This window comes from Myodes glareolus, chromosome 5, assembly GCF_982192425.1.
Source record: "Myodes glareolus chromosome 5, mMyoGla1.1, whole genome shotgun sequence".
Classification (NCBI taxonomy): Eukaryota; Metazoa; Chordata; class Mammalia; order Rodentia; family Cricetidae; genus Myodes; species Myodes glareolus.
Genome location: NC_142030.1, coordinates 58,384,175 through 58,400,708, shown reverse-complemented (window position 1 = coordinate 58,400,708; position 16,534 = coordinate 58,384,175). Strand labels below are relative to the sequence as shown.

Here is a 16,534-nt window from a genome sequence, read left to right as displayed (position 1 = left end):
CAGGGAGCCAGGGCACGTGCTCACCCCTCACCTCACGGGGAACTGCTTCCTGCGGGGCCTTGGGAGCAGCTGGAAGTCAGTCAGACAGGGCTCACCTCAGAGGTTTCTGTCACAGGGAGTTTGCTTGCGAGAGTGAGTCTTAGGTAAGAAGCCATCACTATCTCTACCAAAGAGGATGTTCATATTTTGAAACTACTTTAAAAAGTAACTTTATAGACTTACATGCAAGACATAAATATTAGAAGAATGGAAAATGTTAATTTGACTTAGGAGCAAAAAGGAGGGCTCACATCTGTCTTTTGGCTTTGGCACTTTTGTCATTTTGAGATGGACTTTTTGTCAGCATATGCCTGTCAGGGGTACCTCCCAATGCTCTCCAAAAGCTCAAGTCTTCTGTGAGATTCTCCTTTCCTCAAGAAATCAGTGAGCTCTACCAAGTGCCAGATATTAAAAAGTCAGAGCTGAGGCGTAGTTATGCACACAGCAGGGCCAGAGGCCAGTTCGAGATGTGCCACTTTCAGAGGATCCTCTCCCACCACCTCTGGTTCAGGCCTGGCACGGAATGCTAGATGTACCTGGGCCTGTCAGTCAAACGACTGAGCCCAAACAGCCAAGTTCAATCCCAGTCAGCAGTCACACACACAGTGAGTCAGAAGCTCCGAGGAGTTCCCTTGAAGGATCAATCAAGGGCCAGTGTGTTTGAACATGCAGAGCAGTCAGATCTGAAGGAAACTCCTGCTATTCAAATCAAGGTTCCACTAGGTCTACTGAGGGTTTGGGGAAAAGAAAACAGTGGCTACAGCTCACTAAGGAAGTCAGAGGGTAAGTTTTATAAGACTAAGGTGCTTAGATTCTGAGGTTACTAGAAAGACCTGTGGGAAGAAATGATTTGGAAGACCCATGTGATTGTCTTTGCAACAGCCAGAATACCAAGGCAGCAACCTCACAGAGATACAGACAATGTGAAAACACTTGGAAAATGGTTTAATGTTTTACAACAGAAATTGCAACTGTACAGTTACAGTAAGTTTAATATATATAAAAATTACAGCAGACAAATGCATCTACACAAACCCACCATTTCATTCTGATTCACTGGCACCCACACAATCTCTCCCAAGCCCTGGCCCCTCTGCCAGCCCCAGAGGGGGAATCACATAAGGGGCACTTTTAAAGAGACAGCACCGCTCATAGTCCCCACCACTTCCCCAGGCCTCTGGAGGATCAGCTAAACCCCAACAAATAGAATTGCTTGTGTTTCACGTTTCCCAGGGGGCACAGATAACAAGGACCAACACTCCGAGTTATCAGCTGACTTTTGTAACTATTCCCATGGGAGGAGAAATGGCTACAGACGCTCAGGGGCAGTGAGGCTACACAATAGCCACCCAGACTGCAAAGTCATCTTAAGGAGAAATGTAAGAGGACACCCAATAACTACTCAGGAATTCTCACTGCCTATTACAGCTGCTGGGCAGTTCTGAAAAGAATCACGTACATCATATTGTAAGTTTCCACAAAGAAGAACTCAAAGTCACATTATAAAGTACACAAAATAACATTTGGGGAGGCCAAGGTGACAATTTCCCTTGTGGTCCTCCCTTGACAACAGTGGAAAAACACCCCTGAATCAATAATTAAAAAGGGGGGGGGAGTGGGGAGTTAAGATATTTAAAGACAGAAATAAACATCTTTAGAAAAACACAATCACTGTCTCTTTAAAACCAGACCCCAGCTGGGCAGTCATCAGTGACTCCACACTCGTGTGGACACCGTGGAGATTATTACTGAATAGTATGTACACTCAGAACCTTTCATTTTTATTACGAACACCTAGGCAGTGAAAACTGTTATGTTAATACATACAGACACACCCAAAACATACAAAAATACTATTATTTCAAACTACCAAGAATAGGATAGAGCAAGTTTTCATGCTATGACTTTAAGAGCATTACACTGAAACAAACAAGAAGTTAAATGACATTTTTCTTTTAATATCCTGGAAATATACCAAAATATACATCTAAGCTTTGGAATTACTGAGGTTAGACTAATGCAAGTGCTGGGTAATCGTACTTAATACACAAGTCTAAGGTTCTGCAGGAAAGAAATTGTCTTTGGTATCTGCATCAGGCTAATATTAACATTTGGATTTTGCTTTGGGATAGAGCTTGTATGACCCTAGAACCAAATACCCCCCTCCCCCAATGAACTGAGATTAAAAAGATCCATGTAAAAATCTCCTTCATTTGCGAACCCCCACCCCACCCACCCCAAGTTAAAAAGTCACAGGCGTCTACCTAGCACAAGGTTATGAAATACAATGCATAGTTGCACAGTGGTGCTGCAAAAGGAAACAGAACTATAAACAAGAAAAGAAAAGTTTGATAATTGCTCTGTATGTTTCCTCACAAACGGGATAGCCACTTCCAAGCAGTTCCAGTAAAGAAAAGAGAGAGAAGGCTCAGAAGGGCCCCTTGGGTGTGTAGACCCAGCCCCAGAGGTGAAAGCACCCAGCAGAGCAGCCAATCCTGTGCCAGTGTCTTCAGCGTCCCCATTCTGTGGAGTGGTGGCCATCATGTAGCAGCTCCCAGCTCTAAGGCCTTGTGCTAAGCTCTGGTGATGACCCTGGTTGTTGTCAGATGGGTTGTGGTGATGGGGTTTTGGCTTTGGAAAATCTCATGTGCCAGTATTTTTCATGCATGTTCTGCTCACAGCTGGCAAGAGTCAAAACTACTGAGCAGGCACCTGAACAAAACTCTCAACTTGGAAAAAAAGCTTGCTTGCCTTTTTGAGCTGGTCAGAGGCGTCTCCACCTGCCCTTGGGCATGTCTCCAAGTGCCAGGACGCCACAGACTGGATTGAGGCTGAAGACTTCCCTTTTCTTTGGTTTTTTTGTTTGTTTTGAGTTTATACAATCATTAAGAAATCTTTGGTTTTGGCTGGAAATGGAAAAACAAAACAAAGAAACCACCCTCCCCTGGCTTATAGCAGCAGTGTTATGACCTGACCTGGTTAAGCTTCTTATTTATCCCCCCAACTTTGGGAGTGGGGATTAAAAGTTGAGAACTACATTCAAAGAAAAGGTTGAAAGGGCCAGGAACACAGCTTCCAAAAAGCCCATTGGATATAAGATTGTCAAATAATAATAATTATTATAATAATATTAACAATAAACTTAAATATTTGGTGTTTTTTTGTTTTTGGTCATGTCACACAGGAAACAAGAGAAATGTGTATGCGGCAGTCAGCTTAAATGAACCTTTGGGTGTCCTTTCTACCAAGTCTTGGCAATGAGCAGAACCCCAATGTTCCAGAGGGGAAGGGTCAGTCTTGACCCCACTTGGAAAAGGCCAAGGACAGAAGTTGTTGTGTGTCTAGCAGTTGGAAGGATGGGGCAGATGGGAGAGAGGAGAGCTGGCAGTCTTTGAAGGCAAGGTAGTGGGGGAAACATAGGAGACCTGTGAAGATCCCTGACAACAAAACAAACAGGAGATTGCAATTTGCCCTAAGTTTGTAGTAGCTTCAAAACAGAGACATTCAGAGGCTTAGGGGCGGGGCTCATCCCACCCTAGGCGACAGGTCTTATGATGCTATAGGCCAGAGTTCATGTTGCTGAGAAGAGGGAGGGCAGACTTGGCAACTCTGTAGGGTCAAGAGGAACTTAAAGCAAGTTACTTACTCACAAGTTAGAAATGAGGTATACGACAGCTCCTGGACAATTGGTGGGCAAAAAACCCCCACACTTACTCACCTAGCCTTCACTACTACCACAGAGAAGAGGAATGACTGAGGTCCACTCTGGGAAGAGGTACTCCCCCAGTGAGTCCTCCTGTGGACTGAGTAATGCACACATTCCCATGGAAGCAGAGGTAAGGAGTGGGAAGAAGGAAGTCTTTCTCTCACCATCTGGTCTTAGAGGAGACACCATTTACCATTTATATCGTATAAAGCCAATGTTGTAATATTGTCAGTCTTAGCAAACATGCCACCCCCACAATGTTTGCAATTTTAAACCTAACCAGGCTAGCACTAACTAGTTTACTTTATCCTTATAAAACATGTGCCTTCTGCAGACTCATGTAGGAATGGAACCCAAGACACACTGCCCCCAACCAACCTAGCACAGTGCTTCTAAGAGAGACAGTCACACCAGTGTGGGAAAGTGCATTTTGTTTCCGCCATTAATTTTCAGACCTGAGACACTCTCAGGGCTGGATGGACACTGACCGTTTTTATCTAACGAGATCACATAAGGAGCTTCCATGCAGATGCTTCCTTGTTGAAACAGCACTGTAGCCAGCTGTCTTGTCTGCCTGCAGACCTTGGGATACAGCGATGGCGATCACTACCACTGGCAATTTAGGAGAGAAGCTCTAAGCTGCTTTTGTGAGGTTGTGGTTATGTTAAACAATGATGAACAAGTAAAGAAAACACGGGAAAACATTACAGCAGACCTCAGTTTCTCCCTTTCCCCAGTAAATTAATCTGGGGTTCTTAACTTTCTGACAGTGTCCTGGGTTTAAACCAGAAGGTGGCAAGCGTGGTGGAGTCCCGTTCAGTGTGGGCAGACTCAGGGATGCAGAAGAATCATAAACGGCTTCCCTCCCTGAACCCTGGAGCTTCACTTTCACAGTCGAAATGATGTTCATGATGCATATTGTTTTCCCACAGCATTTGTTTCAAGTGCTCTTATTTTAATATCTCTATTACCATATAAACCTACCTAATGCTTTGAAAAGTCACACGACATTAACACTACTTTTATATAAATGTCAGAATAATAACAAGTAAAGCTTTCATGAAGTTTAGCAACCCAATCACGTTTGTTGGAGCATTAGTAACACGTGTCTTTTCCTTCGCTCTCCCTATGTTTATTTATCAATAGTATGCCTAAACAATGAACTTCTTAATTTCCCAGAGGCCATATCTTAAAAACACAGTAGAACAAAACAGCTCTACAGGAGAGTAAGAGAACATCATTTGGCTTTAATGTAGTCTGCTCTTCATAATTAAATATTGACTGTTATCTAACAACCTGTTATCTAACAAGTTGGATGGACTAGTTTTATTTGTAAGAATTAGATAAAGAGAAATAAAAATTCTACTGCTATTTTTTTTTGCACTCCTCAAGTTTCTTGCTCAGTAAGAATATCAATGTCACGCTGAGCAATTCTAGTAGTGTCCACAGAGCAGCAGGGAGGAAGAAAATCAATCTCTCTGCGAAGCCAGAATGACCAATGAGACATCTTTCCAAAAGTGAGGAAGGAGTGAAGGAAAGGAGAAGAACAGAGACAAGGTAAAGCTTTTCCTAACTTAAGCATTTTGCTCTATCCTCTGACTATTTGGAAAGCTTAATGATAAGCAACAGTACAGCAGTGTCTTTGGCATCAAAATCAAATCCCACTCAAGTTCTGTGAGCTGGGACATTTATTAAAAAAAAATAGTTCTTGAGATAGTTAGTATTAGAATTCAGGGAGTCAAGAAAGTCTGTCCCAGAATGAGGCAGAAAGGTTTTTAATTTTTCCCTTAACCAACATAGTTTTGCACTTCCTCCATCTCATCAACCAATCCTTAAACGCCACACCTTACTACAGGTGACAAGTGTGTGGTTAGCTTTAAACTTCTTGATTTTTCTTTTGTGTTTTGGTCTAGACAGAATTATCCTTGAAATAAGAAAGAGAAATAAGGTTTAAAAAATATTGAGCTACTACTAGCACAGCATTCACTAACATGACAGAGGATGACTCACTTCACCTTAATTTTCCTAGATCAAGATATATCACTTACCTCCTCCTCTCCATTCCTCTCCAAATTCCTTGGGCACATGTCTCTATCTGTCTCTTTTCATCTGCGCAGTTGGACATGCACACACTCTTCCTTTGCCTAGGCTTTAGCTATGTACAGAGGTAATGGATCATTAGGAGAGGCTGGTAGGTCTGGTGGGGGGGGCATGGCAGCCACAGACATGAGGGTTGTAAATCTGCCCTTGGGCACCCTGAACCTATTGGACACCCCACATGTCACCTGCATGCCTCTGCACACTGTGCTGCATATCAGATGACAGAGGCTTCAAACCCCCTCCCAGTCACAGGGAATATCAAGTTTCCTTTGGCAAGACAGATATAAAGAAAAACAAACACATACGAGCAATATTTTCCTTCTAACATAATCAATTTCTCCTTTCTCCCACTCCAACCCCCCCCAACCCTATAAACAGGATCCCGAATACATACAGCATCAATCATGTTTATCAACCATAATAAACATTAGTTCAACTAAATACTACAGCTAGAATTATTTCCACTATTTATAAAGATTTTTTTCTTTCACTTATTTGGTTTTTACGTCTAAAACCAGTTCGTTACAATGCTAAGCTATGCTGAGGTATTTTATGAAGGTGCCAGAAGCTGTTACCCACGAGCATTATTCTCACAGATGAAGGTACCACCATTCAAAGAGAAAAAGAAGGGAAGGAAAAAGAGGCAAGAGATCCAGATCACAGAACTGACCATGATTCACTCAAGCTCACTACTTTTAGAATAGGCCAAGAGCAGAAAACTCAAAATAAAGAACTATTTTAAGAACACAATGCCGGTTAGAAGAAATTCTAGACAACACCATAACTGATGGACAACTTCCAAGGAACCCCCCTGCCTCCTGGTAGAACCTTATTACACTTACTCTCCATGGATGAGGAGGAGAAGGCAAAGAGATTCTATCAACCTTTAATAATGAAAGCAACTCATTTCTGCCTTCTCTATTCAGGCCTGTGTGTACATTGTGGGTGCCATCATGTAAACCTATAGTGGCTCTTAGTTTTAGAAAAACAGCAAAGAATTATTTTTCCTCCTCAAAAGTGAAAATAATATTAAGAGAGTCTTATTTTTACAAGTATCTGAAAATGATTTCAAAATATCCAGGGATTTCTTTATATGAACAATATAACATGGTAAATGCTGTTCATACCCACAAATCAAGGTGAACTCATAACAGTTATGAATAAATTATTAAATCAATTTCTGCCCACTTGGATAATTATGGGCTTTAGGTCTTTTAGTATTTCTCCCCCATTAGCACGGTAATCTTGAATGTTTTCAGTTCCAATTAAGTACACTTTACACTCATCAACTTCAGCAGCCAATTTAAAGTTTCTGAACAAGCTTTCCTGCTGAGTTGCTACGGTCCTTCTTTCTGTCTTACCAAGTGCTCAGATAGGTAGACTGGTCAGAGTTTCTCAGGGCCAGGGTCAACTCAGGTTGCCAGCAGGAAACTGTCTTCTGCACACTAGGGCAGCATTTCTCTTATCTTGGGAGAAACACGAACAGGTGTCTCTTTGTCTTCCTATTTCAATGACCTTATTTTTCTCTTGGTCAAAGAAGATTTGTGAGGATGACATGGTTGAGCAGAACTTAGACTGTGAACTATAGCATTTTTTTTTCTAACATAATATCCCTATATTTACAAATGTACCTGGCATTTCCAGCAAGTTAAATGTTATCATTTAAGCTAAACTGAAATACTGTCAAGCAAAAGCCTGTGCTTCTGGATAATAAAAGAGATAATTTTCCCAAATAATTGAAGGATAGACACAATAATATTAAAGAGGTATAATTGTGCTTTTATCCTAAAGCAAATGAATGATGACGTAGAACAAACTGGCAAGATGATCACACCCAAAATCTTTTAATTAATATTGTCCCTTTAAAAAAATTCTAATAAAGCTTATGAAGCATCAATAGGTCGGTCCTACACAAGATGAAAGCTGGATTCCTTTGGTTCTATTCTGGAGTAATAAGTTACACACACAGGATGGTAATAACCTTCCTGACAACAGATAAAAGGAAGTTTCCTCATTATAAGGAGCTGCCTATAGAACTTCAGAGACATTCAAGCTAACAGAGCATTCTACTGATTCCTAGAACAGTAATACTGCTCCTGTGAGAAGCCTTATAGATCCTTCTGTTGTCATTCAGATTTACACAGGGTATAAATAAAGTTTCTGCCTAACTGCATTGCAAAACAGATTGAACAATTACATTCACTACTCTCCAGGAAGGGCCCATTATCACAGGCAAATAGAGTACCCTTAAAAATGCATTTAAAATTAGTCTTTGGCTTACTATGTGTTAACTAAATTCAGGACTGAAATAAAGTATGCATCAATGTCAGGGGGAGGAGAAGAATGAAATAATGAGTTATAATAACCTGTCTGGTGTTTCTTCTGGAAATGCAGAAACTCAACCGAATGCCTTTTATTCAAACGACCCTTTAGCTTCTAGACTCCCTCATAAAAGGCAACACTTTAGCTTAAAAGATGGATCAGTCAATTAAAAAAGCATTTGAGATTTAAAAAAAAAAGGTGGTATCAACTGAAAAGTAGGCAAGGTGTTTGTGAAGCAGAGACTGAGAGAATATCGAGGGTGGTGATGAAGGTGGCTCTAAACTGAATGCCCACCAGCAGGTGTTAGTAGTGTGTCATGTACAAAGTACCTTTCGTTTTACAATTTAATTTTGAATATATGAAAAAGGAGAGGGAAAAATTAAAGTTATCTTCTAAAGATTTTTTTTTCTTCTCAATACAGCATTTATGCTGGTTTTAAAAAAGGTCTATCCTCAAATGAACTACATAAAAAGGCAGTATTTCTTTCTCGAACCAATTAGAAACTACAGACAAAAGGAGGGACTGACAAATCACTGGACTGACATGTAAAGTTAATATCGTCTTTAAAAATCAAAGTCTGTAGGGGAATCTTATTTAGGAAAGATTCTTTTCACCATATAGGACTAAATAAAACAGCTTTTCTCCGTCCTTTTTAACTCCCTGGGCCAGGTCCCTTGAGACAATACTTACTTTGGTAGCGATTCTGGGCATTAATGCTATAACTTCTAACCTGGTACGGTGAGCAATCAGCATTTTTCTCCCTGAATTCTTTCTCCTAACTTCATCACTCCCAAGGGAGGGTCTCTCTGCTAGGAGGAGAAACAGTATTGACAGCCCTATAATCATGTGCACAGATTAAGGTTAGAGTGTTAAGTCAAAATAAAGATTAAATTCACAGGAAAGAAAGAACTGATGGAGAGGAGAGAAATTATTAACTGACACAGCCATTCTATTTACACACTGACCTAAACAAACTAGCTAAAAATCATGGTAATGTCTGCCCAGAGGATATTACAATTTACCAACATAAAAGATAAAGACAAGCAGCAACTTTCACATAAAATTAATCAAGAAAAATGAGTAAGAAATTGTCAGTAGCATCTATCTCCTCAATGTATTTGAACTGCACATTATAACTAGTCCATTAGTACAGCAGCTTGCTAAAAATTGACTTTGGTTCAAGCTTAGTTTAAAGAACAAAACAAAACAAAACAAAACAAAACAAAACAAAAAATACCCACACCATACAAAATAGGTGGATGAGCATTTGTTAGTTTCCCTGCTTGCAGTTCACTGATTTTTAAAGGAAGTTTAGGAAAAGTTAAGGGTCAGAGAAATTCAGGGGTAAAAATTAAATATCCAAGAAATAAAAGGAACTAAAGAAAAATTTAAAGGGGGACCAAAATGATTCTGATCTTTAATACTAATATGACCTTTTCTCAATTGAAACACAAAGAAAGATACACATTTGTGTCTGTGTTACTGCCTTTCTGAGTAACAGTGCAGAGAGACAAATGCACAGAATTCAAGTTTCCTATGGGCATAAGCAAAGCTATCAGAAGGAAAGTCACCTCAGCTCAGTGCAGACCACCAGAAACCGAAGCAAGCACCTCAGACACCAATGGGGACCTTAACTCCAGTAAGGGCAACTTAGATGAACTTCACTGCGATGACCTAGTCATCTGTGAAAATTCTGGTCCAGATAGTATAATAATAGGGCATTGTCAAAAGGGGGAATTTAATCTCTAAATTACCCTCATCCATCTTCATCCATTTTCACAAGCTCTTCCTTTTCAATGGGCTCATTTATGTAGTCTAGAAACACCCTGAAAACAATTACAGGACAAATCACTTTTTTACATCAAATAAGAGATGTATATTGTCACCAAATCTACCTAGCAGGGGCATAACAAACTGGAGACTCTAACAGGCTGCGAAGTTCCTGCTCAGCCTTTTTCTGAGGTTCTATAGATCCTTTGCCTAGTCAGGAAAGTGCCTCTGTCAGTCAGAGAACTGAGGAAAGTCTGAGGCTTGGAGGAGCTTCTGAGCCACTCGGCGGACAAGAAGTCTGTGACTCTAGAGCACTGGTTCTCAACCTTCCCAATGCTGTGACCCTTTAATACAGTTTCTCACGTTGTGGTCATCTACCAACCATAAAACTATTTTCATTGCTACTTCATAACTGTAATTTTGCTACTGTTATGGACTGTAATGTAAATATCTGATATGTAAGTAGTCTTAAGTGACTCCTGTGAAACAGCTGTTTGATTCCCACCCCCCCCCCCCGCCAGGGCCGAGACCCTCAGGTTGAGAACTGCTGCTCTAGAGGAAAAGGTGGCAGATTCAGGTTATTTATACTGACCTTTTTGGAATATTAATTAGTAGAAAACAGTCCAACAGAATATTTTTAAGAAAACAAAGACTTGTTTCTCAGTTTCAGTAATCAATTTGATCTTGACCAAGTAAGTCAAAGGAAGTTTGGATGGAAATTTTCCATAAAATAAAAACAAACAAGCAAACAAACAAACATCAACAGTAGGAGCATTAGAAAAAAAAAGAGAGAGAGAGATAGATAGAAATCAGGAGAACCACCAAGTCAGGTGTCTGCAGTAGTCTTTGCTCTCCGGAACCAAAACCTGCCCTGCAACAGGCACAGCTGTTCCCATTGAAAGTAGCAGAAAGCAGCACTGTTGCACCACAGGGTTCGGGCCTCGGGGTTGCTCAATGATTAGGGGTGAGTGAGAGCTACAGTTCAGCAGGAGCTCTTCCTACACAAGAGTGCTCCAAAGGCACCACCTGATGGGGAGGAGCGTGTGTGGAGCAGGAGTGTGCACACACTGCCTTCAGCTTCTGCACCAAGCCTCTTGCATAAGTGGCAAAAGAAAATCATTTTCTAGCACCTCTGTAAGAGTCATCAAGGATAAGGAAACCAGCAAGAACATTCCTGGAAGTTAAGAATGCAATTCTCCCTTAACCCCAAAACCCTCCCTCCCCACAGTGTGGGAGCTCACTGAAATAGGATCCAGGAGCAAGAGATAAACATGTCCAATATATATATATATATAAAACAATAACAGAGATACAGTAATACAGGCCTGCCTAAATTGTACCAGTTAAGAAAGGAACCCCCAACACAATTGATACGATTATAAACACCTTGTTATGACTTAATGGCCTGTACAACAGACCTATAAAAATGATTTTTTTTAAGAAAAAAAAAAAAAGAAAGAAAGAAAGCACAAGACACCCTTCCTCTACTGGAACTGGTCACCCACCTTCGCTTGTCATCATGACTGCTGGAAATGGGAAGTAGTCCTTTCATTTATTTTTGTCTGTCTGTTTTGGATTTTTTGTTTGTTTTTTTTTCTTTTAAATTTTTGGTTAGAAAGTTCTCTAATCCATGAAGCAATCCTGAAAAGACATTGTTTTTTTTTCTTTTTTCTTTTTTATAAAATTAGGCAAACGTTGTTCTGTCTCCATTCTTTTTTTTTCCTGGTAAGTGTATTTTTTCTTTTCTCCATGTCTCCCTCATCTTCACAACATGGTGGGAGGAAGCCAATCACACCTGTCTGTTTCTTAAACAGCTGGCAGCCCATTATGCTGCAGTGACAAAGCCTAGCTCTGCACCCAGCTCACTGTGCCTTGGAGGCAGTGGTGGTGGTGGAAGCAGCTCCACTGGCAGAGGCTACTGTGAATAGAGAGTTCTGGATGGATTCAGCAGAGGTGGAGGAGGCATGAAGGCTGACTGTAGGTGCAGAGTTCCCTGTGGAGGCTGCAGCTGCAGAAACCAAGCTTACTGGGTTGCTGGTGAGCAGAGAGAGGTTCTGAGGATTTAGGAACAGAGGGGCAGTCACGATGTTAGGGGCTCCTCCTGCATTGGCAAATACCAGGTTCCCAGTTGCATCCAGTGACGTTATTGGAAGAGAACCACTAGAAGCAAGAGCTATAGACAAGGACCCAGAACAAAAAGAACATTAAATTTCATCCTGGAGAAGCCAAACAACCCATCAGCAAAGTTCTACTCAGTAGCAGAGTATACTCTTCACTGACTATATACTCAATTCTAATGCTCCAATTATAATGTTATTATAATGCTATACTTAAATTACAATGCTATACTGACATCAACTCAAGTTTATTTATAATTTTGAAGCATCCAAAGAAATGAAAGTCAGTTTAATAAGTATAAGCAGGACAAATGAATGGGGAAGAATCAATCATGTTTCTATCTTTTAAGTCTCAAGTTTATGCCATTTACTTACAAAGATTTGTTAAAATCCAACAATTCTGTCTTTTCAATGAAACTGACTTAAAACTATCTCCAAAAGACTATTAGTTAAAGTGACTGAGTATTAAAAATACAATTAGCTTTTAACAACTCAACTACCATTATGTAACACTATTTGACTAAATTTGTATAAGATGAAAGCATCTTTCCAAAGGCTTTAGTCATGAAAATTTATATATTACTAAATAAAGAAAAAGGCACAATTTAAAAATTTTGTTTTTATACTTCTAGAGGCAGAACACTTGACTCTTATGAACTGTGCAAAGAATACTGTCTATTATAGGAGGAGATACAACACACAACATTGTGTGAGTGATCTAAGGCTAAGATTTGGTAATTAATGGTGCAAAATTTTCCTATGATGCTTCTCCACACGACATATCACTAAATGTTATTTCTAGTTGAAATGAATCCCTGATTTTGAAAATGAATATACATACAATACACAACCCTGAGCCCTGATGCAGACTGACAGACATGTCCTGGAGTCAAGGCTCAGGGTCACAGACTCTACGTCTTCCTGGAGAATGCTCTACAGTCACTCATGCCTTAGGAAAGGCATAAACTGTAGGCCAGAGACAATGCCCCACGCAGGAAAACGGGACTCATCCCAAATATTCTAAAGGATGCTGCTGCACAATGAAAGCACTACACATCCATCTAACCATCAGTCCAGGCACAAGTTGGTCAAATAGAAACCAACAAAATATGAGGGCCTTAATTCGACTTCTATCTGTAGTTTAATATTGGTTAGACGTATACTCACTGAAACGTGCCAGGACCTGCCAACTTGTTTTTGATCCCAATAATTCTTATTTAATTATAAAGTATTTTAGGAAAAACCCAAAAATCAAAAAAAAACCCCAAAAACCTCTTTCAGTCAAAACAGGAATTTTCCCCAAATAAACATCTTTAGATCCTGAACAAGGCAAGGCAGATCCTTCACTGTATGAGTTAAGTATCACCTTAAGTAACAATGAGAAAAGGCTGACATGGACCCAAATGGCCTTGGAAAAAGTGTTTATAATCCAAGAACATATGTCATACACTGATGGAAATATACAGGGGGCAAAATTTAACAAGAGTGAAAAATATCCTGGAGATCTGAGGGATGTACGCTACCATTTCACATGGCTATCTTCTGGTGGGGATAGAACTGGGGAGTTTTACTTGAAGAAGCTTGCCTTGAGATAGGTTAACATCAGAAGGAAATCTATCTTTCTATTCACAGAGAAAGTAAAGTACAGATTTCTTGGAATATACCAAACTATGCAATGTTTGTCGTTCTGACAAACTCATCTGTACATTCTTCTACAAGACTTTTTTTTTAATACAGGACATTTTGATCTTCAGGAACAACTTAATCAGCACTCAACTCTCTCCTCACCTTAATCTCTAACAATGCAGATAGCCTCCACAACACCCCCCTACACCCCCCCACACTCAGGTGCACGAAGCAAAAAACAAACAAAAAAATATATAAGTGCTACTGACCTTGAATAGTAGCCAGTGTGCTGTTGCTCATCAGGGCCGGGCTCAGAGCCCCGCCCAGAGTTCCTGGATTGAGACTGAGTAAGGCACCTCTGCAAGTGCAAAAGAGGAGTCACTCACTCTACTGCCACGTACACATACCTGTCATTTTGACAACATACCAAATTGATAATAAAATACTAAAGATAATAAAAAAAAACTTCAGCTTAGGAAAAATAGGGGTATCTTTGTTACTTTCTGTATACTTTCAAATGGTTACAAGTTACCGCTTCTTTGATATTTACTTGTATAAACAAGATTATGATATGCATAAAAATAAAACTTTTAGTCATTCTGACCTTTCTTTGGATTACTTCATTAATTTTTTTTGAAAAAACTGGAAAGGATAATCCTTATTCAACAATAAAAATATAAAATTACCATACTACACTCATTGCTTTTCTATTCATAATAGCTAGGAAATAAATGAAATTAACATAAACTGATGAATGGATAATAAAACTGGAACAAATATACAATGGAATTTTATTCAGCTGTAAAGAAAAATGAAGCCTGTAGGTAAATGGAGAGAACTGAAAAACATCAAGTGAGTAACCCGGGCCCAGCATGACAAAGCCTGCAGCAATGCTCTCTTTCATATGTAACTCCTAGCTTTGAATCTTTAGTTTATGTTTAACTTGGAGTAACTATAGGTCAGAAAGCCTGAAAGGGTCCATGAGATGGGGAGGACAAGAGGCCTTAATAGGGTAGGAGACAGATGTGTGGTATGAAAAGAAGAGGAGGGAAGTATGGGGATTAAAGGTTTGAGCAGAGATGGGGTGAGGAATGGTGATAGAGAAGGAAGGTGGGCCAACAAAAACTAAGGATTTATGAAAAGCCTTATGGAAACTTCCTATGTGTAAGCTAATTAAAACACATGATAAACAAATAACAGAAAGCAAGGCAGTGATGGCACATGCCTTTAATCCCAGTACTCAGGAGGCAGAGGCAGGTGAATCTCTGTGAGTTTGAGGTCAGCCTGGTTTACAGAGTGAGTTTCAGGACAGCAAGGGTTATTACACAGAGAAAGCCTGAATTGAAAACCAAACCAAACCAAAACCCAAACAAAAACCAGAGATACCCTACATAGGTGGACAATGTTGTTCCCAGAAGACACAAGTTATTAAACAAAAATCTCAGTGCCATTCATGGGATCCTTCCCTACAAGTTATTGGTCTGGGAGGTTCCAGAGGCTAGTTCTCTTATTTAAAAAAAAAAAAAGAAAGAAATGTTAAAACAAAACAAACACTATAGGCTAGGCTATTGCCACTGCTCTTAGTTGTCCTTCATAACTAGATTTTAAGACCCTACTACTGAACACACATACACTTAGGGTGCAGTATATAGAAACATCAATCTAGAATTGACAAGAAAATTTCCTCTATGCTGGCTAGCTTTCAAGGTGCCAAGAGGTGCTATATAAACAATGGGAGAGAAAAGATAGCAATAGTCTTATCCAATGCTAGATCCTGTGTGTTACAATACTGACCAATCAGGCAAAATATATTTATTGGTACAATAGTGGTATGACTGTTTCAGGGACAAACAATTGATTTCTGACTTGTGACCTATTCATAGAGGGAAACAGCCTGGTACTGTAAATCTAGTCAAAAGCCCATGGATGAGGAAGTCATGGACAAGAGGTGGGGTGGTAGCAGACACCAACTGTTGTTTTATTAAATGGTTACAGTGGATTGCCCTTTATAACTATTTATGTTAATACCCGCAGATCTATGATGCAGTTAACCCAGGCCCGAGAAGTTTGTATTTGCAGTGGACAATGATAAATGCAGACCCTTAACTGGTCAAATTATTGAGAATAAGTGACTGACTGTTGAGTATGCAACCTTAAGTAGGACATCTACATCAGGCCATCTTCCTAGCACCAAAACTCAGGGAATATTGAGGAAGATTTTTCTGGAGCAGACAGGGTGTAAGAGCTGGAACTGGGGAGTACTATTATAAAATGCTTTCTTCTAGACACGACAGTGCAGCCGCACACAATGATTATCTGAATAAGATCAAGCCAGCCAAGTTAGTGTGGATGGAGAAGGGCTCAAAAGGCTTCAACCCCAGTTGAGGAGCTAATGGCAGTTGATGGCTGCAGGAAGAAGGGGAATAATCTTTCACATTGGTAGGAGGGCTCTACATTCATGTGCACACAGGCACACTAATTAGATGAGCGACTTGAAGAAAGAAAGACAGGAAACACGAAGTTGTGTGTGTATGAGAGTTCAGGGCAGTTTGGGAGGAGTGAGGAATGGATATAATCAAAATAACATTGTATACAAGTACGAAATTATCAGAGAATAAAAACTATATGAAAATATATAAAACTAGACACGGCTTTACTCCAAGTTTTATCCATTTTTGAGAATAAGAAAGAAGGTAAACTACAATTTAATGAAGAAAGCTTAAGACTATGGAGAATTCTGAGCTCTCTTCCTGACTCTTATGGCTGAATTACTCATTGATTCAGTCCTGTGTTATCACGTTGAAATGGTAGTGTGGCTACTTAGAAACTTATGTTCATATCTGTAATCAAAGCA

General features: G+C 39.9%; 1 protein-coding gene across 6 annotated transcripts in view; it reads right to left on the bottom strand.

The window, feature by feature from the left end:
- Positions 1 to 967: 967 nt before the first annotated feature.
- Pou2f1 (POU class 2 homeobox 1) overlaps positions 968 to 16,534 on the bottom strand; it is a 140,225-nt gene continuing 124,658 nt past the window's right edge. For all 6 annotated transcript variants that reach the window (XM_085687977.2, XM_087906324.1, XM_087906325.1 and 3 more), the window contains 2 exons: positions 13,950 to 14,038; positions 968 to 12,110 (listed from right to left, as the gene is read on the bottom strand). In XM_085687977.2, coding sequence (XP_085544103.1) covers positions 11,800 to 12,110; positions 13,950 to 14,038 — 400 coding nt within the window. In that variant the 3' untranslated portion in view covers positions 968 to 11,799. The remainder of the gene's footprint in view (positions 12,111 to 13,949; positions 14,039 to 16,534) is intronic.